Below are 23,146 nucleotides of genomic sequence, written 5' to 3'. Positions count from 1 at the left end.
GCCCCAAACGGTCACGCAAGCCGACGAAGTAGGAGAAGCTGCAAAGGAGATTGTCCGGACGATTAGTGATGCTGCTAACTGGGCTATATCTGCCATGACCTACGCCCAACAAGAACAAGAACGACAAGCTAACAAGTCCCGCAGACCAGCGCCCACCTACCGCGTAGGAGACTGGGTATGGCTAGACTTACGCGATGTACGTACGGCTAGAAGTAGTAAGAAACTTGATTGGAAAAGCGCCAAGTTCCAGGTTGCTCGCGTACGAGACCCTTACTGGGTGGAATTAGCCGTGCCATGGGAAACAAAGACTTACCATGTAGACAAGCTCCGTCCGGCGGCTAACGACCCATTCCCATCGCAGCAGACGGACGACACCAACCCAACTGCTACAGTCGTACAAGATAACGAAAACAATGAGGAACACTTAGAGTGGACAGTACGAGACATCACGGACGAGAGAATAAGGCGCAGGCAAATAGAATACCTTATTCATTGGGTGGGCTACGACGAGCCCACATGGGAGCCCGCCGCCCATCTCGCTAACACTACGGCCCTACAGTCATGGTTGTCCCACACCCAACCTGGACGACAACCTAACGGACGACTCAGAAGAAACTGGCGAAGGCAGGCCCACCTACTCCACGAGCAGGGGGTTCTCGGCACCACCCGCAGCCGGACGACCACGCTGGTTGCCACTGCTAGGACCGTCAGGGAGCCTCTTGCGCCCACCTCCCATACGAGAGACTGCCTGCTGAGTGACACTACTCGTTATGCCAAACAGAACTATGGTCCCTTGTGAACAATGGTCAGATAGCGCGTTTTACCCCTGCTCCTCTACGCGCCACCTCGCCATAGCAAGTACCGTCAGAACAAGGTTCAAAACAGATGCAACTTTCACTTGAGATATAGGAAGCTCGTGCGCGTTCTATGCACTACATTTTATCATGATGCGACCTATGTTGCGTGAGTTATTAGATAGAATAGGGTAGAGAGTTGGTGTTCGTGGGCATGGCCCGTGCTAACTTAGGGTTGCGCTGCCAGGTTGCGCTTAGTTAGGGTTACGCCAGGCACGTGCGCTTCTAAATAAATTGCTATGGTGAACGTGAAAGAATACCTCCATAGTAGATGAGCACTAGACGATGATCTAGGGGCGCCAGTTGGGGGTGCTTGGTAAAGTTTGCTGTGCACCCCCTTTTATCTCTCTTATCTCAACCTGTTTCCTAGGTTGAAATGCTACTCTCTTGGTATAGGCGGCCAGAGAGGGAGTTTCGAAGTAGGGCAACGGTTGCCCTTGCCCTCGCTGAAAGCCCCTCTCCTTCCTGTTGCCCTCTCTTATCTCTCCCATTCTCCTTTTAGGCTTGCTGATAGATTCGCTGTAGTTATCACCCTTCTTAATCTAGCAAGCTCTTTGCCTTGTCTTACATGCACGTGCGCAGCTACACGCGTACGCGTAACGCGTTCGCTCTCCTATACCCTCTTCTTCGCTAACTTCCCCCCCAACTTAGCAGGTGAATGTTCTTTTACTATGGATTCTACCTATACTGACCTACTTAACTCTTTATTTGACTACTTACCTGAATATAAGCTCATTGTATGTCGATTGCATCGCACTTGCGTTCTACCCTGCCATCTCCAAACCCATCTACACGAACAGCACAACCTAAGTAGTGCGACATGCCGAGCTCTCCTACAGGAACTCCGAACCCAGTTCGAAACGCGTCCACTTCTATGGACTGATCGCGATTGGCAGACCTCGCTGCGCATTCCAACCACTCCGATTCCTCGCATCCCTCAGCTTTCTCTCTGCACTGGCTTCCTCTGTCCCATGCAAGACCCTCAAACCGGTCTGCCGTGTCGTCGTATCTACCATGCTCTCAACACTATGCACAGACATTGCCGGAATGTGCATGGCTGGATTAATCCTAGAAGCCAACATAAACCTAGAAGAGTAGGAAGACCGACAGGTAGCGAGACGGTGCATTTTGCCAAAGTAAGCTGCCAGGCGTTCTTTACGCAGAAGACATATCGAGTCTTGTTTCAAGTCCTAGACACACCTAGCGCTGAACTCGTGAACAGCGTACCTACGCTTGATACAACTCCGGGTAGAGAAGCAGACTGTTGGGATCAAATAGAGAGACAGCTTACAGCTATCGAGCAAAAAGAGGCTAGAGACGCTCCAGCAACAGGATTCGGTATAGAGCCTCTAGGGGCGTATCCTCTGAGCCTCGTACCATGGCTTGAGGTGACCCGATGGCACCAATATCTTCACGGCCACCGCCTGCAGGACGTCGCGCAGCTCATCCACCTCCCAACGCATACAACTATCGAAAACAGTGATCGCCAATTGCTTGCGCTTATCGATATTTTTGACAAGCTTGTTGATGAAGCTCGCACTGCCATCCTCGCTGATGAGGCAAGCGTGTTCGACCAGCATCGGGTAAACAGTTTTATTCGCGGTCGGCAGTACCATCGGCCACTTCTCGTCAAGCTGCAGGAAGGGACGTACAAGCGATACAAGAAAGTCTGGATGCAGCTGCTCTGTTTTGTTTCCCGCGCCGTGCTGCTGCGACAGGCTTCTTTCCTCCACTATGTCGTCACCGATGCGCAGTCAACGGCGCTAGATCGGCTATTCGCTGCCCTCCAGAACACCCATGAAAGGGAGGGTAGAGAAAGAGAGTCTCAATTGCATCAGGACCTATGCCTGGAGTTATGTATCTCGCTGCTAGATCATTGTCTGAAAGGAAACGTCTACGACAGCCTTGTCGTTGGCTTTCTCGCTATCCTTGGCATTGACGTTAAAACTAGCGGCTTCCGGGACCCAGTCTCGTATACACCCGATCTTTCAGCATTCGTTAAGCTGGCCCAAATTCTAGTTTTACAGAAGGGAATACGTTCTGCTAACACTGGACTGATTGACTTCCCAGCCGACCTAATCGATGAGATGCAAGACCGATTCATGGTATATGGGAGCCGATCTCCAATGAACTGGATACTCAAGATCCGCTCGTATGGCTGCAAAGTCCGGGATAACACGACTGCCTTGGGACATATCATATGGACGGACGACGGTGAACATCTGTCTTACAAGAACTTCGAGTTGTCTATGACTGCGCTCCGTTGGTTCATGCGTGACCAGGTTGAGCTGGCTCAGAAGCAACTCCACGATCTGCTGCTGCTACCGCCCGACAGAGACGCAGAAAGCAGGGCAGACACCGTTCCCCCAGTGCGCTTACGAGAGCTAAAAGATGACCCAACTGTCAACACCCCAGACTGGAGTTTTTTTCTAGACAAGCGTAACGAGGATCAGCTCGCTGGTCATGATCGCTGGCTCCTCCGCCGTATTAGGGACCATGGCTGGCTTAGAAAGCAGTTCTTGGATGGCCCCCATTCTACTACGTGGAAAAAGAAACGAGTGAAGAGCTATCTTGATGCGATACAAACCTTCCTACAACGGCTTCTGCTCCTGGTTCATATGACAGGCGGACAGCCTGCTCGAGGGACAGAACTTCTTACACTTCAGTGGCGAAACTCGCAACACGGAATTCGGCGAAACATCTTTCTTGAGAATGGCCTAGTTACGTTTGTGACTTCCTATCACAAAGGCTATAGCATCACAGGATCCACCAAGATCATCCACCGTTATCTACCGCCTGAGGTTAGCGAGCTCCTTGTGTATTACCTTTGGCTTGTGGTGCCCTTTGTTAGGCAACTAGAACGCCTTACACCGGACTCTGTACCTACGAGCACGACGTCTTCCCTTCTTTGGTCTCGCTCGATAATCGATAAGTCTGGGCATCGGCAGGACGTGCCTTGGCCAAGTAAGTGCCTTAGCGACGTACTAGCTAAAGAGTTCTCGCGACATCTCTCTACACGTGCCAGCATCATTATATGGCGGCATTCAGCTATCGCTATTACTCGGCGCCATCTTGGACGATTGGGATTCAAACGAGACTACGATGGCAAAGAAGAGATATTAAATGTCGCAGACCACCAGGCTGCGCACAGCTCTATGTTGGCAGGTCAGCTATACGCTCGGGGGATAGAGGAAGCACCAGGGCATATTGCACCAATACGAGCGGAGTATCGCGCTATTAGTCGTGCATGGCATAGCTGCCTTGGGTTTGGAGTGTTTCTTGGCAGCCGTCCAACAACATCAATGCCTAGTAGTTGTTGTCAGCCACAGCTAGAAACACGTTCAAGTACTATACCCGATGACATCGTTGTAGAGAAGTGCACTGGCACGAGAGATACACTAAAGAGAAAGGAGAGAGATGATCAAGATGAGCTAGATCAATGGTTTCAGCATGGTGTTAGGTTTGGTAAAAGGGCTACACAGCGAAGGGTGATAGATAAGCAGAGTAGTGCATAACTCCTTGGATGAAGATAGAATCTGTCTTCAATCCCCGACAGGATTAAGGTCGATTTTGACCTTAATCCCAGATTTCTTGGCGAGTCTGCGGACCTAGTATATGATGCTAGGTGGATTTGACCCCGATCCATCCCGATCAGGTAATTACCTACCTTGATCCAAGAACGCCCGTATGCAACGCAGATCAGACACTGATACTCGCCCATTATAGTCTAGCGCGAATCGCCCCCTTAATTTCCGTGTTTTAGTTCTAGCGTCAGCCTCCTAAACTATTATACTCCTAACAGTGAAATACAAGCAGTCACAGTAGAGCCATCTTTACGTTCTTACTTTTTATTAATAGTTGTTGTTAGACTATTAGCTATATTTAGTACAGCACGAGATAGATCAGATGGATTGATGAGCATACAGTCGTATTGATACGAGACGAATCACTAGGGAGCTACTCTAGTGATTGTACAGTATTTATATTCCAGGTTAGGTCATAGCTGACTAAGACCGCCAGGATAGGGTTGGATTGGTCCAATTTGGACCAGATCCTAACAGTTGTAACCATTTAAAGTGTAGAGATGGCAACAAATTAGATCTTGTCAACACCAGCGTCCATCGCTAGCCACCTTGTACGTAGTACTAATCGCCTAAATCAAAGATATTAGTCGCTAAACTCACATGCTATAACTTGTAGCCACATGACCCAATTACTCTAGACTATACGAAGGAGTGTGGCTTGCTCAATACTGCGAACTCCGTAACAGGCCCGTTTGCTAATTGTTAATCAGTGACGTGATTGCGGCGCGGTAAAAGGATTGCGGTACAATCGATTAGAGGAATCTTCTAAACTGCTTACCGTCCGTGGGCGTAAGCATTTTGAACGTAAACATACGCCCAAGCAGTTAGCTGTCATCAACAGATCACGCATACCAGGCACACAAGGAACGATATATGCAGACTCAGAAGCTAGAAGTTGGATGTATAGTGAAGAGATGACTAACTAGTTACTTAGTTACTTGGTTTTACAGCAGCATTCGACTAATTCGTCTATCCACAGCCCGCCGCCGTACCACCAATTGTACCATCAATCGCTACATTACACATAGCACCACAGTTCAGACCACTAGACACCGTGTCAGCAAGAAACTATCGAGCTCAAAATCATTGGCGGCAAGCGTGCTATTTCATTTGCGATTGCGGCTTCACCCTTACGCGCAGCTGCGCAGCAAACTTTAGCAGCCCCATATTTCGTACGTAGCTTAGCGCTGAATGTTAGTCGCTGAATGACTGATGTGATTGGTCAATCTGCAGTCTTCTGATGACTGGGCTTTTGGAACACTGTCTGTGAAAGTGAAGTTGCAAGTGAGATATTGGCATAGTAATCAACATGAAAGTAAGCACGAATCTATCACAATACGGTCATTATCCTTATTCATCTATGCAATCTTTTATGGACAATATGAATGTTTCTTTTTTACAATGTACTAGCAACTACTTAGCCAGAGCGTTTTCGAGCTGCGCGATTAGGGCATTTGGTGTTGCATAGGCATTAGCATCGAAAGTGTACGGTTAGGCGCGTTGGTGTACATACCTAACTAGGGAGCCATAGTCAGCATATCGCACGATGCCCACTAGTGGCCTGATATGGTGATATTAGCATTATCTAGAACAAGTATAATGAAAGTATCGTACACTCTCATGCATTTGCAGCTTCCGCTTTGGGCACATTGCCTAATTGTCATCCCACGACACGGACCCGCCTGGTGTACGCTTATCCAAAAAGAGTTGCCCTACATAAATATGGTGCGCTAATTAAGTAGTAACTAGTTATAAGAGTTTGAAATAAGAGGAATTGCTGACAGGAGCTAATACTATATATAGCTAAGATTACCATTAAGCGACAGAGGCTTAGCGTGGAATCAGAGATTACCTGCTTATAGAAACCAGGAGCTGCAACTGCATGAGAGTGTAGGATAAAACTTGTATTAGGCTGTCAGTAATCGTAAGTATCCTTGCTAGCATAACGTTATTACTGCTTATTCTTTGCTTGGAACCAGAATATATAATTGTCTTGCTCGCCTTAGTATGACTGCAGAATGTAGGAGAATTCTCTGAAAACCGTAGTATATCCTCAATCGTACAGAATAACAATATTCACCTCTTGATCTAACCTAATTTGCCAGTTATTCCGCTCCGCTTCGTCCGCGACTTTTGAGGCTGTTGTATCTGCACACATACACACACACACACACACACACATATAAAAATCTAGTGTTACTTAGTTGCCCCACTGACGTCAGTATGGCTCAATGGGCTATATTTCGTGCTGTTTGTCTTTTAGTTACTGTGGCTGCCTTTGTGGCTGCAAATCCCGTGTTAATGGTGAGTACTTGCTTGATTATCTCTCGATATAACATCGGGTTCTAGAACGTAAGTAGATGCGTGAGACACCCAAATACTCGATACAAATCCTTTATGGCAAAGGCTTTCCACACGAAGACCCAAACGATCCGAAAGAAATAGCATACCGGTATGTATGGTCTGTATGGGCTGGTCCACAAGGCGTTGCAGTAGACCCCTGCAACCCGGGACCATTCTCGTTCATTCGCACGACAGACGCAGAGGGATATGCCAAAGATCGTAAAAAGATTCTGTATCACGAAATTACAGACCCACAATACCCAAATGAAGCGTCCTGGTCGGGGGTATACCCTAAGTACAGCGACCAGAATGGTGATCATGATTGCATAGTTAAGGGCAGAGGCGAAAAGGGTCCTGCAGTACTTGAGTGTGGCAAGACTAAGATTGAGTTTCATAAGGATGTGCAGTTTAATGACGAAACTATGCATTGTAGCCAATACGAATATCACAGGGCATGGACTGTAGAGTACTAGATGAAGGCAAGCCCCAACTAGGGACAGAGTTGGTCCGCAACCGCTCACTCCATTCCACGTCGAAAGCGAGTCTCTTTCATTGTTTTGCCTAACAAATCTAGTCTATATGTACGGACCATCGAGTCCCTAGATATCCTCAATCCTAAGTACATGTAATAACGCATTCAAACCTAGTTAGTTAGTTAACCAATTAACCCACAAATTCATCATATCCACCCGAGGACACATGGACAGGAACTTACCTGCTCTATCAAGCATAGAATTGCGTAGTCAAGGGAAACGGCCGAAAAGGTCCACCAATACTTGATTATGGCAACAAAGTGTTCAACTTCCAAAAAGACATACGGTTTGATGACGTGCTCATGATCTGCAAGAATTGGCAAACACACGATCGGGGATGGACTGTAGAGTAACATCCCTCCCTGGGTAACGCAAATCCCCCCCGTGCCGCAAGAAAAGAGGGGTACTTCATCTTCAGAAAACAATATTCCCATTCACACGTTGTTGTCATGCCGTTTTCATAGATAGGTCATATTTTTTACCTTCTTCTATAGGTATAGACATCTCTCCTTACAAAAAATACGCTATTGTTGTTAGATCCGCGCTGATCCGCAAAAGACACCTTTTCAAGAGAAAAGCAGTGACACCGCTATAGATAGCCTCTATCCCGCTCTACTGCACCCCTACACTAAGAAATGAGGTTGTATGCACTGAGGAAACCTTCGGCCACGCTGCAGAGCCAATCCCAGCCCTTAGTGCGGCGTGGCGCTCATATCCATGCCTGATCGCCACCCCTGTTGGTACTTCTCCAGCGAGCAGCTTCCGCATATGGCTAGTATAGGACCGTCTACGGCGTAATTTTCACCGCGCCAAGCTTGTGGCTTTAAAGTCTTGTGGCTGTGTAAGCCCTAGAATCTTGTCAGCAAGTCGAAGATCACGTGGTAGTCAGCTTTGGCCTCATAATCACAATCTCTCGTGCACTTGTATTACGATAACGCCTCGTTGGCTTAATAGCAAAGGCTCAAATTCCGTACTAATGCATCAATATATCTTTGCAACAGGTGCTCTCCATAGCGGTCTTGTCTCTGGCTGACGCAGCCCAGGTATGTTGTTAGTTTGCACTGTAGCATCAGCCGCTTCGCCTTCTCCTTGCAGACTCGCACCTGCTACTTCTGTCACCTCTTCTACCGGTACCTCAGCAGAACTCTTAGGCTTACGCCCCCGTTTCTTAGGAACCTTAGCAGCTGACGCTTTCTCCTCTTTTTCAGCACGCTTGGCTCGTGCCTCCTCAAGGTCCTCGAAGCTCATCACCTTCGCCTTCCCTAAGACAATAGACCTGGTCGATCGCCGAACTGTAGCCTCCTTGTTGACCTTCGTCAAGAACTCATTTTGATCTTGAAGAAGCGTCTGTTTTGCAAGGGATATCTGCGCTGCACTCGCGAGCTTCTGTACGTACTTCTGCAGGCGTTGGTTGCTCTGCTCGCCTAGTGCATGCGCATCCTGTTTGATTAAGTTATGTAAAGACATTACAGCCTCCGTCGTTACTGGTGTTACAGGAGTTTCAGGTACTTGCACTACTTGTTGGTCTTGTGTACAAGCAAGCACGTCTAGAACAGCTATCTCAGAGGGCGGTTTTGGCATCTTTCGAAGGACTCTCTCTGGGTTGAATGGGGACAAGCCACTTGCGGCCCATGCGGCGATGATATTCCTCCTGGTAATCGCTGTTTCCCTAGCAGGTTTGTATACAGAAGTGAAGTGCTCCTTGCTGACAGCTTCTAGCCCTCCCCGGCAGAGCCGCTCTACCTCGTCACGATAGGCTGTCTTAAGAGGCCCGAAGACTCCAACATCGCAGGGCTGTAGTTTATGTGAGGTGTGAGACGGCAGGTGGCACATAGTAATATTATTAGCGAAGCAGAATTCTAGGACTTCGAGGGTCTCGTGTGTTCCAAAACCATCGCAAATTAGGACCCGGGGCTTTCCGTTAGCTCGTCCACTTGTTTGAGGATCGAATACACGGGTAAGCCACTCCAGGCTGATCTTCGAGTCATTGTATCCGTTCTCCGAGTGCCCATAATGCCAGCCAGGGGTTGAAAAAGTATGTTAGTTAACTAGTGACGACATTTGCAAATTAATATGCCTTGTTTAGTCTAATCTTTCTTAGTTTCCGCAACTGATTGCTTTGATCATGCTCGAACACCAATTCCAACTGATTGCGATCATTGACTCGTATCCCAACAGGCTCTTGATACGTTTTTATGGAGTTAATGCCAGCTGATACATAGTACAAATGCTCACTGCACTTTGACTCCAACGCAAGAACGATGATCTCAGTTGCCGAATTCCATGCCGTAGATGTATGGCCGCTGCTGAGCATGTATGTTATGTATCCGACAGCGAATATGCAGTATGCCATGACAACGATTAGCGATAGGCGTGTAGATATAGACGACGTTTCGTATCCGTAGCCAAGACGCGTTAAAGCAATCTCAATCACTGTATACTGCTCACCCCCTAATGCGCTTTGTACCTGCTCTTTCCAAGGTATTTCGGAAAAAACGGTAGCCAGCGCGACTGCTAGTCTGGTGCTGTCGCTTTGAACGTCTTCGAACATCTTGGCGCTAAATAACGGGGTGTTCAAGCTAGTGATACTGTCGAGGTCGGCCGAAATTGGGCGTGTAGTTTTAGATAAGCCATGACCCATGTTCGAAAGCGAGCCTGTGCTGACCACCCATGAACCGCCGTCTGCCGCAAGGTGGTGTTGAGATGGCTCCCAGAAAGCGGCTATTGTACAAGTCTTTATATATAAACAAAGATCTGACGACGGTATAGATTGATTGAATTTGCTAAGCAGTAAATCCGAAATCACGTATCGCCCTAGGCCGGCGCAATTGTTCTGAATGAAGCTGCCAACAACTGAGGGGGAGCCGGGTTCCGGCGAAGCAACCCAGAGTGGTGGTATAGCGTTGACTTGTGTGTCTCGAGAGCCACCATAGTCGAGAAAATGCTGAATTAGATTTCTCAGATTCGGAATGGTGCCGATAGAAGCACCGTCGTCCAGAGAGTAGGCGACTGGCGTGTCCAATGTTGTTTGCCAAGTGCTATATGCATTCAAACAGTGCGCTGTGACTATAACACGTGGTAATTTGATCGATCTCTTGACGTCAATTCCAGGAATCCAAGTACTGCCACCTTTCTTCATGGGAATCTGATATAAGGCTTGTGCACTAAGCAAGGTTGGAATGGTGGCGTTTGCAGAGCGTACTACGAAATTACCTTGGCCGCTTGAAACCTCCTTTTCCGTCATGATATAACGCAAAGCCCGTGAGGTCAAATGTACCGTCGTATCGTTTCCATTGTAATAAGTTTGAGTGCTGGTATACTCTGCCTGAGATTCTCCCGTGAATGCGTAAGTTGTGGAAAAACGATCGAGGTTACTACACTCCGTCAAACCTAGTCATAATGCATTGAGCTTCGTTTCGCTTACAATGTCAAGTTTTGCTTGTTGTCTAGTCGAGAAGGGAACATGGCGTCTTCATCGCTCCTGGATCGCCAATGTACAACATATGGCGCACTTGACATTCCTGCCCGTGGAATCATCAAAACAGCGCTCGACGGCCCAACGAGGGCTGTCAAAATGATTAACAAAGGAACCAGACAAACAAACAGCGCTTTTCGCCGCCCGTAGAAGGACCGAGAGGTCACTGCACCTAGTAGATCGAGCGACCAGAGGTAGGATATTTGCATCGCCTGTGTAGATGCTGAAAGGGCACCTAAGGGCAGATATCCTTCCATAATTTGTGAGCGAACGATGCTTAAGACAATCTCAGCAAGGGAGGCCTGCATCAGAAGCTCTTGTAATTTGGCGACGAATTGTAGCGTAGTAGAGAGCGTGAAAGAAGGCCCTACGAAATATTGACTCCAGTTAAGTATCAAGACCGCAACTGCGCTGCTCAAGGGAACCAAGTGTAGTAAAGCATGGCCAGTCGCCAACCAATGATTCTGGTACATCGCGGTCTTGCGACGTTCAACAGGAAATCTCCATGACTTAATTGGGGCAAGAAATTGCAGCTTCCAATATCGAAGGAAGTCCTGACTCCACGAGCTTTGTGGTTGTTCAGTGTTGTCGCTTACAACAGATCGAACGTCGTCTTCAACCAGGTTAGTCCCTGGGTCATCGTGTCTAGGTTTGTGAGCTCAGATATCGACGAATAGTGTACGTTCATTAGCTTACCTTTGACTATGCATTAGTTTCACTAGGAGCGATATCGTGAGCTCGATCTGGTACACAGAGGAAAAAAATCACGGAACAATTTACTACAAGCCAGTGCATAAAGTATGTTCATGAAATCGCATAGGTTAAAGGGGTCATAGAAACCGGAAATTACCCTGTTACACAGGGCTCGCTTGTAGGATGCCTTAGTCTTTGATGAAACAAGTTAGTCCTAAGTAGGCAGGCACGTAGAGGCGATATGACGCCGCCAAGCGGTTGGGAACAGGGTCGAGAAATGCTGTGAGCGAAAGCTGAAGAACAGCGCTCCCCTCACCTATCTATTTTAAGGTGGTGCAACCTCATATGACACGACAAAGGGATAACTACTGAAGCTCCGCCCCTCCTACTGGATGGTTGCTAGCTGCTGCGGTTGCTGCGGAACACAATTGTGTCGCCACTGCCACGAATGAGGCGTAATTAATATGAGGTGGGGGAATAAGGCTTAAATGCGCGATTCGGCCCCCAAATTACAATGAAATAGGTTTAGCGTTAGGATTTCAGTCTGTATTTGGCTACCACGTTCCTAGTATATGATGCTACGTGGATTTGGCCCCAATCCATCTCAATCGAGTAATTACATGCCCTGATCCAAAAATGCGCGTATGCAACACGGATCAGACACTGATTCTGGCTCATTATAGATTAGCGCGAATCGGCTGTTACGAATCTGAAGGAAGGAGGCACGGCAGTTAAGTCAAAGAAGCATCAACGACCAGTCGACCTAGCCATATGTAACGCGGGGGTACGTATCACATGACCTCCTCGGTGGTGCATGCCCGAGGGAGAATCTTGGCACACTCCTTGTACATAAGCCACAGAGAAATGCTCCTCGTACAGGGTTCAGCCCGTTACAGATGCGGATCTACTGCGGAGATAAGAATCCCAGACTAGAAGTATAAGGTTCACATACCCTAGCGCCCGTTAAAGTTTACCAGATACTTGGTCGCAGCGTATCTTAGACGTGGATCTACTGCGGAGACAAGCATCCTAGACTAGTTAATCTTCAAAGGCGTTGAACTATTCGGATACCTATACAGCCGAATGGTGCAGCATCCGATAGCTAGCTTGAGGGCGGCGACGGGACGAGTTAGTTTTGAGCCATTAGCTGCTTCTATGGCTAATACCACTAGAATCAGACAACATCCGAGCGTACTCCTGAAGATCTAATTCGTTGTCTTTGATATGATTGGTGATATGATCATGCCGCCCATATACATAAGTCTCTGAACACATCAATAAGCTACATGATTTGAGATTTTACTATCAACGTACGAGTATAAAATTGCCTGCAGAGTTCAAGCTAGTAGCTACATTTTGCTTCTCAATACCACGTTCTCTCCCAGTACCGTCTCAAACACCCTAATTCAATGAACTCTGTAAGATTATCAGCGAGAGCTTCTAGGCTTTTCGTTGCCGTGTTTGGTCTGTTTTCTCTGACACTTGTGTTGTCATGGGCTATTCCTGACGATGAAAATTTGATTCGAGATCCTCTATATAAGCCCGATGTCGATCGATCGGTCTACAACCGAACACTAGGAGTCAGTAATCCCCTGGTTTATTTGCAGCTCACCATTTGGAAGTTTTTCTAAAGACTACAGTTTGAGAGAATATTCGTCATTAGTCGACCAGATAGAACCGACCGCCGAGACGCGCTTACTATCGCCGCATCAATTGAAGGATTCGACTTCGAATTTTTCGATGGAGTAGATGGGTCCAAAGTCCCAGACAAAGCAATTCCTACGACGTCAGATCACCCTCGTTTGAGAGACCCTGTTATTGGCTGTTGGCGAGCGTATATGAATGTCATGCAAGAGTAAGCAATCCTGTTTCCACATTCGCTTAGCAATCATGGCTGAGCCGAATAGAATTGTTAGAAACAATATTGCCACCGCATTGATCTTGGAGGATGATGCAGATTGGGACACTCGATTGAGGGACCAATTATACAACTTCTCTATTGCATCTCGGTCGCTTTTGTGTTTGAGTCACCAGCTAGACCGACAAAACTCAAAATGCAGCGATAGGTTCCACACCAGTGACTCAGAAGTCAATTTTGAAGATTTGACTTGGACAGAATACCACGAGGGTTCTCCATACGGCGATGGATGGGACCTTCTTTGGGTCGGCCACTCGGAGATGAACTTCATCCCGGAAACAATGAACAAGCCAAAAGGCCGCATTGTTCAAGTGGATCACACAGTTCTAGAAAGACATTACCTCAAAAGTGTGATGGGCCCATACAGGGATATTATACAAAACTATCCGCACCATACAAGAGTAACGCATCACGCGTATAACGGCTTGGGTACCACTGCATATGCTGTGTCGCTGGCTGGTGCCCGTCGGGTTTTGTATCAGGTTGGCCTCAAAGATTTGACCTTACCCGTTGATAACACGCTGAGGTCATTTTGTGATGGAACGGAAGGCCGGACCCCTCACGTTTGTGTTTGTCCACAGCCTGGTTTCTTTGAACAATACAGACCCCCAGGTCCTGCGGAATTATGGAGTGACATTCAAGATTATGGTAATGATTACACAGCAAAAGGCTTCTCTTATAATGTTAGGCGTAGCATCCAACATAATCTAGAGGCGATTCTAGAAAACACAGGACAGATAGTAGATCAATGGCCAGATACAGCTTGACCATTGCCGAAAACGTAACTAGCTATAACTGGTCATTAAAATCAGTTGAATAGTTACTCAGGTATACTAGAAGCAAAACCTTCACTACAACACCACCACTCCACGCTTGAATAAAGTAGTAGAAGGAAGAAGATGTATACTTCCCATACCCTTACGCCACGTCCAGCGATTAGAAAAGCATAATCTTACGTCGCTGTTGTGTTATTGCGTGCTAAAGGTGGGTGGTTTTGGCTGCTAAAAAGGCGCTATACTATAAGCAAAACCCTTACTACAACACCACCGCTTAACGCTTAAATAAAGTGATAAAAAGAGGATTGTATATACTCCTAAGGCCATAGTTATATCCTTAGCAATTAGAAAAGCAGAATCTTAGGTCGCTATTGTGTTATTGCGTGCTAAAGGTAGGTAGTTTTAGCTACTAAAAAGGCGCTATACTACTTTTGAATTTCGCGGACACCACTAAGCCCAATTCGAATTTCGCGGGCACGCTAGGCCTCTTTCGAATTTCGGCGACACCAGCCATCACGGCTATGCTACTCCGTACACCTACAGCATACAACACACGGCTGTGTAGTATTGTAATGGGCAAAACTGTAACGGGCTGGTGCCCTTTGGTCTTACTCCTCGATGGGATCTCGTGTCGTCTTACAGAATCCAGGTGCCTTAAGCAGCACTCAGATTCTACCTATATCGTCCGAACGACGCTTAGACGCCAGACCTGATCGGCCTAATCGTTACTTAGACAACTAGTAGTGTATATAGATATCTATACAGCTTAGAATCTTAGCTCTCTATCGAACAGAATCCTTTATATACCCAAGCTTTTGCTCTACGGAGCATAGCCCCTTGCATTTATAACCACTCTAGTAAGACTTGTGAGACCCAAAATTAGTAGACTAAATATAGAACTCGCCTTAAATAAAAACCCTAATAAGGCCCTCGATAGTACTATTGGACACCTCGCCCTTACTCTTGGTATTTAGTAAGAATAAGCAGTGGCCACAAGCGGCCCGCACTAGGGGAGGCTGTGGCTGTAGATAAGACAGTAGATTGTAAACATGGGTGGCAATCGGCTACTAGGAGACGGTTCTAGGGATGCGGAAACGGGTAACGCACATAATAAAACAGGCGGCTAGAGCGATACTAAGGATTGAGAGTGCGCTAAAGTAATAAGAAGAAACTTAAAATATCTAGCAAAAACGAAGTACTTATATTTAAATACTGCTCTCTTACTAACCCATTAAAGCTCTAGTAAAGCTCCGTAAGGGTCCCAACGCGTAATAGAATTAAATAGAAACCTAGTAAAGTAAAGAATAGTAACGAAACTTTCTAATTAGCTATAGTTGTAAGAGGCTGCGCTCCGTAGAGCAATCGCTTTGGTATACAAGGGATTGAATTCGATGAGGAGCTAAGCTCCTAAACTACATAGCTGTCTATATACAGTGCTAGTTGCCTGAGCAACGATCGGGCCGATCAGGTCCGACGTCTGAGCGTCGTTTGGACAGTGTGAGCAGAATCCGGGTGCTCTACAGCACCCGGAATCTGAGAGACGATCCGAGATCCCATCGAGGAGTAAGACCAAAGGGCACCAGCCCGTTACATTAGGCTTCTACTAGACACCCCTTAGGCCAGTGCCGCCTAGTACAAGAGGCTCTATAGAACTATAGGGCAATCCTTAAGGATTTGTCTTAATTTTTACACGGGGTTGGGCTATACTTCTCTAAGACTCGATCTAGGTTAGGGCGAGTTAGTAGATTTGTAGTAAGCTATGTAATTGCTAAGTAATTTAAATAGAAAAGAGTTATAGAGATTTTAACTAATAGTAAAGATAATTGATTTTATAGTAAGATAGATTTTATTATTATACTTATTATAGTTAACTTATTATATTATACTCTCTTATAAGTTATTACTTAATAAAATTATTACTTTATTATTCTAACTTATTTTTTATAAGGACCCAATGTTAAGAGTGGATCTTGAGTAGAAGTAATATAAGACTTCTAGTGTCAAGACTCTAAGGTTGGTTTTCGCGGATGAAGCAACAAGGTGATATAAACAGTGTCTCTGCAAGTAACTCGTATATTGTACTTATACTCGTAACTTAAGTTGAACACATCGAGCCATAAGGGTTCGATGCCTATCGCTATATACTAAGGAGTGTGGCTTGCTCAATACTAATCACTGTGGAGCTTGCTCAATACTAAGCGTCTGCTCACCAATAAGCGGTCACGTGATATACGGCACGGTCGAAGGATTGCGGCACAGTGTTTTAGGCTGGATCCTTCAAAATGCTGACGGTCGTGGCGGGTGTGATCGCTTTAGATTACCTCGAGGTATTCTTTATAGGGTGTTCCTTAGGATCGTAACACCCAAGCCCAGGCAGCCCTATCGGCTATCTTCTGCGCTTACTCGGCTATCCCTTGCGCTAGCTTTAGGCTTATTTCCTTATAGTTAGTCTTTGTTTTGCCTATTACTTTACTAGTAGCTTTAGTCTTTGCTTTCTTTTAGCTTGCTGCTAGCTTGGCTATAGACTTATCTAGCTACTTAAGTAGCAATCTAATTGTAGAAATAAGAATGTGTGGAAGTTGCTACTTGTTCTATCGATAGCTCAGAGGTAGATTAGTCTACTTGTCTAGCGATAAACTCAGAGGTAGCTCGAAGGTAATAGCGATAATAAAGAGGAATAATTAAGAGGAATAATTAAGAGGAGTAAATTAATCTTGAATCGTTGTATGACTGCGCTCTACCTTCTATCTACTTAGCTATTCTACTACTATTTATATTAACGATGATTAATTCTAGAAGAATCTATCTAGTAATAGATTGCGTAATTAGAGACGTAATAGATAGATAGATTAGGTTAGGGATTAATTATTAATATGGATTAGGGTGTAGAGTCGCGCATTCAGATATTGTCAGAGATTAGCTAAGTAGCTTAGATCTCTAACATATATACCTCTCTATTCGTCTTATCTCTTATAGCCTCTTAATATAGGCTACTTCTCGCCATTAAAGCGCGCGTATAGTAATACTATCTTAGTCTTAGTACGTAATTATATCTACTATATTAGTAAAGAAACCTTCCTACTAGCGTAGGCTGGCAAACGGGTACCCCCAACCATAGTGTTTGGTAGTGGTTAGGTTATGGTCGCACAGACCTCGGGTAGAGGTTAGGTCGGGTTGCCAAGACTTCGGGTAGGGGTTAAGGTTGGGTCGCACGGACCTTGAGTTGGGTTAGGGTCGGGTCAGATCAGTTTGGGTTATGGTTAGGTCGGGTTGCCAAGCCCTCGGGTAGGGGTTGTACTTGGGCCGCACAGACCTCGGGTAGGGGTTTGGTTCAGGGTACCCAACCGGGTATATAACTTAGAAATCTACATTAGTTAATACAATTGGCTTTTATATACATAAGAAGAAGTGAAAGGTTTTATCATATTTATTTATCACGGTTACGTGATGAACGAAGACGCTTCCGAGCTGGTGGAGTTATGTCTATATCTCCCGAGTAATCATCCGTGATATCACCTAGAACCTCAATATCCTGACTCTGTACCTCCTCTATATCAGCTGGAAGAGTGAAAAGATCCGAAACCTCATCTAGTGGTAGCTCATCTAGATCAGTAGTTTGAGTAGACTGATCTAGCTCCTCGGTAATAGCGTGCTTCAACACCATTATTTGCTGGATTGTTTGAGCGCTAAGACGATGCCTCCGGTCCCCAATCGTATCCTTGGCAATATTGAAAACTCGCTCAACACCAACCTGGGCGATCGGTACAGCAAGAATATCCTTAGCAACCTTGGCAAGGTGAGGGTAAGTTGATGAGTTAACCCTCCACCAATCTAGAAGGTTAAAACCTTCATCCTCTCGAACGCATGGGGCACTCAAGTATAGCTCACCCTCTTGATAGGTAGGCCCTTTCTCTTCATTGAGCTCTTGGGTGAGAGAGCTTTGGTTAGAGCTGGATAAGCTACTAGATTGCGATTGGAGTGTAGGGGGTTTGCGGAACCACTCAGAGCCATGCGACCTCCGGCTAAAGGAGCCTGTATTTGATAGTCGGCGGTCCTGGTTATCGTAGCGGCTAAGGTAGTCAAGAAACTGTTCTCGATAGATATGCTTGTCGTCCCAATCCCATGTGTCGTCCTAGTTAGCTCATTAGTATCTTACTGTGATAAGTAACTGTGATAAAAGTACCTCATAGACGGTAAGCTTCTGTGTCGGATCAAGGATACTTGCGCAGTTGAAGATATACCCTCGCTCATGATCAGTCTTCGAGTAGTATTTACTGAGCTTCGCCCGACCTTTCTCTGCCGCATCCCTTACAATTGCTGGCCAATCAATATCCTCTTGATTTTCTATATCGTCGCCAAGGTTATTAGTCATCTGATCTAAAAAATCAAAAAGTCTATTATACATCAACCAGATATGTTGGATCTGTGGTTTTCTTTCACTTAGGTAGTTAGTGGCAGTTTTGAAATGACGCAATATCTGGGTCAGCATTTCGAGATGATGCCACTCAGCTGAACCAAGTTGGAGTTTTTTAAAATCTCGAAATACTACTTCTGAGTCGTTTGGGATACTCTCTGGGTAAACCGGTGCTCGAAGGGCGATTTCCTGTTTCAGCCAATCATTAATATATGATTGGAGCTTAATCGCACGTTCACACATATCAAAAGTAGAGTTCCATCTAGTTTTAACGTCTCGAATTACTGATAGACGTTCCTTTGGCGGTAAGTGTTGTTGAGTAGTAAGAAATCGCTCAAAACGCTGTGGGGATGAATCAATAGCAATACAGATTGCTCGTAGCTGTTCTAGAGTAAGTATGTAATAAAAACCCGTGATAAATAAAAGATACCTTTCGAAGTGAGTTTGGCACGGAGGTCTGCTGAGTAATATCCTGGATATGGTGTCTTCGCAATACACCCTCATTATTATCGTTATCTGGGCTTGATAGTTTGAGGTGCTGGATAATATCCTGGACAACGAGGTTGATAATATGGGCTAGACAAGGGATTGAGTTTTCACTCTGTCTCCATTTAATCCCTTTCTGGCGTAGCTCTGTTTCAATTGAATGGGTGAGAGTACTATTATTACTTGCGTTATCACAGGTAATACATAGTAATCTTTTGGTGGTATCAGTCTCAGAAAGGACTCTTAATAGTTCTTTTGCCATTGATCGCCCAGTGTGGCTACCGCGGATAGGGATAAAATCGAGAAGTTTTTCTCTAAGCTGCCATCGGATATTGATATAGTATCCCTTAATAGCAAGGAAAGAAAGGTGGTTGTCTGCTGACCAAGCATCTAGAGCAATTGATAACTTGGTGTCCTCGCCGAAGTCTGATAATAGATCCGCCATAGCCCTGTGATACTGCTCTTGGAACATTTTCCCGAATTTATAACGGCTAGTTATCACAGCATCAGGCCGGAGAAAGTGGATAAAACGTTGAAATGATGGCCGCTCAATTGCGCGAAATGACCAGTTATTATCGATTACTACGCGCACAAGTTCCTCCTCGAATAACTGGATAGAGTACGGCTGGAGTAAGCTATTCATAGCTAGAGGTCGACGTCGGGGTGGTATAATTAGTGTAGAGGAGTCCCGTTCGTGAACTGGAGAAAGTGTAGATTTACAGGCCTGGGTTTGGAGATGGTTATGGAGATGGGTAGTGCCAATATTGCCTAGTGTTGGATACTGGAGGACTCGACCACAGTTAAGGCAGAAGACAACTGGGTCTCCGCTGGGTATAACTGCCCCCCGCCAAAACTGTTCCAAATTTGGCCTGTACGGCAAGAAGATCTCCACCGTGGCTTTTCTATTTGGGAAGACTTTGCCCAAGCTGTTTCTCTCCACCAGCTATCCCAAGCTGATAATATCTCTTTCTCTCGGTTACTCAGCTCCTCTATAAATACTGGATACTTTAGAAGTGTAACTATTGTCCGGCTACCACCTTTAAGTATTCGTGGAGCAGTAGTTTGAAACGACTGGAGGACCTCAGGAACTAGAAGTAGTTGTTCAGCCATTGTTATAGAGATAGAAAGACTTAATTGTGATAAAGATCCGTGATAAGTACTGCAGGCTGATAGTATTGGAGTCATGAAGTCTACATACTGAATATTATTTTCTCTAAGTCGCCGTCTAGTAACTTTGAACATCTACGATTGATAGAGAGAACGGGGAGAGAAAAGATACCCTTGTATACTTTAGATCTATTCATTGGATAAAAGGAAATTAAGTTTAGTTACAATTAGATTAAATTGGCATACTGAAACGAAAAGAAAACAAGCTAAACAGGCCTACAGCGTGATAATTGGCTGTGATAAGAAACTTCCATGCTGCTGATCCCCCTATTAGCTAATAGCGCCGCAGCTTATGCCTCATCGTCGTCAGAAAACCCCTCAAACTCAGACTCCTCCTGATCTTGAAACCTGTCATCTTCTTCATCTTGCTCAGCTCCCTGAGCTTTCAAATCCTCCCATTGCTCATCTGTAAGGTAGTCACTAGTACCATTAAAATCCTCCTCGTCTTCATCGTCTACTTCCTCCTCACACTCATCGCTGCCATAACCTTCAATGTAAGGCTTATTATCGGCTAGCTCAATGTCTGGGTCGAACTGATCATGGATAGGTGTAGGCTCGCGTTTCCTAGCGCTATTAGTAATTGAACGTGATAAGTATACGTGATAACTTACTCCCATTGGGAATCAGTGACTAGAGCTAACTCATCTGGAGAAAGTGCTTCAACAAAAGCCTGCCACTCATCCTTCTCTTGTTTACTTTCAAATGAGTTATTTTCGAGCTTATGTAACCCATTCTGGTATTCATCGCGAAGGAGCTTCTCCAGAGCACCACCAGAGGCAAATAGGCGAGTAGTAGAACGAGACTGGCGTGGCTGAGATGAAGAGCTCTTACTAGCCTCTTGAACGCGGTGAAGGGTTTTCTTATGTCGCCTTTTGTCAATCTCGTTTTGGATCTTGGACCATTTCTTATGGGCCATCCGAAAGGCTTGCTCTAGCCACTCAGCTAATTATCGTAAGTATATGCCCGTAATAAATATCTGTTATAACTAACCACTACGCTTCTCACTGAACCGCTGTTCAAGAAGGCGCTCTTCCTTATCGACCAGAAACTGAGCTTTGGCGATCTCTGGCAGCTCATTGTAGTCCTTGGATGCCTTCACCTTCTTGTGTAGGTGGTGTTTTGCGCTACGGTCAGAATCCTTAGCTTTTTCAAGAGCTTTCTCCTCTTGAGTCCTTAGAGCAGCACGATCTCTCTGGGCAATAGCGCGTGAACTACTGCTTAGCTGGCCCTTGAATGGGACGGTGAGACCAGTAGGGCGCCCTTTTTGGGAGCCACTAGAGCCACGTTCGGCAATAATGTTGTTGATCTCATCTTGCTCGCAGTCAAATCCCTGTACGAGTTAGCAGCTGCCGTTATAATAGAATGTGATAAGTACCTCAGTAATTGTCTCCCACTCCTCTGGCGTGAAGCCTGCTGGTATTTCGACAGAGCGGGGTTCAGCTAATCCCTCTGGGATACTCTCTGGGATATCCTCGTCCATAGGCTCTGGCTTAACCTCCTGCATGGCTAGCTGTGATAAAGGTACGTGAGAACTGTTGAAAAAGCTATCTAACTATTTCTAGAAAGTGGGGTTTTGGATTAGTGGAGGAAATGGTAGAACAGTATTTTTAGAAGACCTTTGTGGCGGCTCGTGAGCGCTAGCGCCGTAGCTAACGCCGAGCTAGCGTCAGAGCTGTTTTTTCTATTATTGAACTTAAAAAAAGTCTAAAAACTTAGAGCTTAGTATCATTCGAAAGCGCTAATAAAGCTCTTTCTAGTAGTGGATTATCATAGAGATTTATCACGGCGTGGCTGAGTTAGAACAGGGACAAAATCTATATCACCTCTGTGCGGTGCTCTGGACTCTGACGCCCGCCAAGCCGCTAGCGCCAAAGCTAGCGCGGGCACTCCACATTGAGATATTGATACGATCTACCGAGTGCATCTACAAATGGTTAGTACCGTTCGAATCAGCGCGTCGAGTTCTATCTAGTGCTGGGTTATCACGGTTGATTATCACAGATTGAGTTGAAAATCAACATCTCGAGTATCTAGGTATCGCTGGACCCTGATTTTTTTCTCACCTGCAGCCTGGAGCTTGGACCTTTTTCAAACACGTGACTCATCCACCTAATACTCTATTAACCCAATCTACTACACCAACCCACTACTACACCACCTACGTACTTGATACGATTTTTTTAACTCTATAATATGGCACGTACCAAGCAGACCGCCCGCAAGTCCACTGGAGGTACTCAAGCCAAGAAAAACCTAGCTGCAAAGTCCGCCCGCAAAGCCCCAGCAAATCCCGCCCCCAAAAAGCGCCGATGGAAGCCTGGCAGTAAGTTATCCCAGACTTTTATCACGGTTATAAACTAATAGATGGCAGCTGTCGCACTACGAGAGATCAAAAGGTGGCAGGGTGGCCATGACTTGCTGATACCTGTAACGGGCTGAACGCCCTTTGGATAGCTCCTCGATGGAATCTCGGCCTACTCGCAGAACCCGGGTGCTGTCTCGAGCACCCGGATTCTCTGCGCACCGCCCGAACGACGTTCAGACGACAGCCGCAGGACCCAGAAGCTGCCTCGTGCACCTAGACTTCACCGGTCCGATTGTTACTCGGGTAACCAGCTTGTATATAGACAGCTACGTAGCTTGGGAGCTTAGCTCCTCATCGAATACAACCTCTTGTATACCTCGCGATTGCTCCCCAGAGCGCAGCCCCTTACATTTTGTATTCGATCCCAATTAGACACAAGCCTTAGGCGGACTGTCTTCTGACTAAGCTTCAGAACGTGCTATTAGCATAAGCTAGTAACACGGAGTTGGTGCTGCAATAGGTACGAAAGGCCTTAGCGCAGCGAGTAGGTGGACCGTCGCAAGATAGTACACCTAGAGCAGAGCTTCGCAGGAAGCTT

The 23,146-nt window shown here is 46.0% G+C and overlaps 9 protein-coding genes across 9 annotated transcripts; 5 read left to right on the top strand and 4 right to left on the bottom strand.

Annotated features, from left to right (window-relative positions):
• Nucleotides 1–94: 94 nt before the first annotated feature.
• COCSADRAFT_62413 (uncharacterized protein) lies at nt 95–430 on the top strand (the record flags this gene model as incomplete). The annotated part of the gene is made up of 2 exons (XM_007701707.1): nt 95–163; nt 326–430. Coding segments are annotated over 2 exons (174 nt in total), but the record flags the coding sequence as incomplete, so codon positions are not given.
• A 1,395-nt stretch (nt 431–1,825) lies between these two features.
• COCSADRAFT_90007 (uncharacterized protein) lies at nt 1,826–4,369 on the top strand (the record flags this gene model as incomplete). Its single annotated transcript, XM_007701711.1, has 1 exon — nt 1,826–4,369. The coding sequence occupies one exon, from the start codon at nt 1,826–1,828 to the stop codon at nt 4,367–4,369; it is 2,544 nt and encodes an 847-aa protein (XP_007699901.1).
• Nucleotides 4,370–6,661: 2,292 nt separating this feature from the next.
• On the top strand, nt 6,662–7,254 carry COCSADRAFT_26193 (uncharacterized protein; the record flags this gene model as incomplete). Its single annotated transcript, XM_007701519.1, has 2 exons — nt 6,662–6,742; nt 6,799–7,254. The coding sequence occupies 2 exons, from the start codon at nt 6,662–6,664 to the stop codon at nt 7,252–7,254; spliced, it is 537 nt and encodes a 178-aa protein (XP_007699709.1).
• Nucleotides 7,255–8,255: 1,001 nt separating this feature from the next.
• Nucleotides 8,256–9,285, bottom strand: COCSADRAFT_36576 (uncharacterized protein). Its single transcript, XM_007701547.1, has one exon. It carries the CDS (start codon nt 9,145–9,147, stop codon nt 8,296–8,298), a length of 852 nt encoding a protein of 283 aa, XP_007699737.1. The 5' UTR covers nt 9,148–9,285; the 3' UTR covers nt 8,256–8,295.
• Nucleotides 9,266–10,558, bottom strand: COCSADRAFT_199424 (uncharacterized protein; the record flags this gene model as incomplete). Its single annotated transcript, XM_007701710.1, has 2 exons — nt 9,266–10,380; nt 10,438–10,558. The coding sequence occupies 2 exons, from the start codon at nt 10,556–10,558 to the stop codon at nt 9,383–9,385; spliced, it is 1,119 nt and encodes a 372-aa protein (XP_007699900.1). The 3' UTR covers nt 9,266–9,382.
• A 2,561-nt stretch (nt 10,559–13,119) lies between these two features.
• Nucleotides 13,120–14,167, top strand: COCSADRAFT_90385 (glycosyltransferase family 25 protein; the record flags this gene model as incomplete). The annotated part of the gene is made up of 2 exons (XM_007701709.1): nt 13,120–13,337; nt 13,390–14,167. Coding segments are annotated over 2 exons (996 nt in total), but the record flags the coding sequence as incomplete, so codon positions are not given.
• A 3,658-nt stretch (nt 14,168–17,825) lies between these two features.
• Nucleotides 17,826–18,002, bottom strand: COCSADRAFT_50538 (uncharacterized protein; the record flags this gene model as incomplete). The annotated part of the gene is made up of 1 exon (XM_007701700.1): nt 17,826–18,002. A coding segment is annotated over one exon (177 nt), but the record flags the coding sequence as incomplete, so codon positions are not given.
• A 2,420-nt stretch (nt 18,003–20,422) lies between these two features.
• On the bottom strand, nt 20,423–21,723 carry COCSADRAFT_141976 (uncharacterized protein; the record flags this gene model as incomplete). Its single annotated transcript, XM_007701708.1, has 4 exons — nt 20,423–20,807; nt 20,855–21,185; nt 21,234–21,573; nt 21,619–21,723. 4 exons carry the CDS (start codon nt 21,721–21,723, stop codon nt 20,534–20,536), a joined length of 1,050 nt encoding a protein of 349 aa, XP_007699898.1. The 3' UTR covers nt 20,423–20,533.
• Nucleotides 21,724–22,271: 548 nt separating this feature from the next.
• On the top strand, nt 22,272–22,739 carry COCSADRAFT_36574 (uncharacterized protein). The gene is made up of 2 exons (XM_007701546.1): nt 22,272–22,566; nt 22,615–22,739. The coding sequence occupies exons 1-2, from the start codon at nt 22,437–22,439 to the stop codon at nt 22,680–22,682; spliced, it is 198 nt and encodes a 65-aa protein (XP_007699736.1). The 5' UTR covers nt 22,272–22,436; the 3' UTR covers nt 22,683–22,739.
• The last annotated feature ends 407 nt before the right edge of the window (nt 22,740–23,146 follow it).

The sequence above is a fragment of the Bipolaris sorokiniana genome (assembly GCF_000338995.1).
Source record: "Bipolaris sorokiniana ND90Pr unplaced genomic scaffold COCSAscaffold_7, whole genome shotgun sequence".
Taxonomy (NCBI): domain Eukaryota; kingdom Fungi; phylum Ascomycota; class Dothideomycetes; order Pleosporales; family Pleosporaceae; genus Bipolaris; species Bipolaris sorokiniana.
The sequence above is the reverse complement of the archived record's forward strand: the minus strand, read 5'-3'. Positions and strand labels throughout refer to the sequence as shown.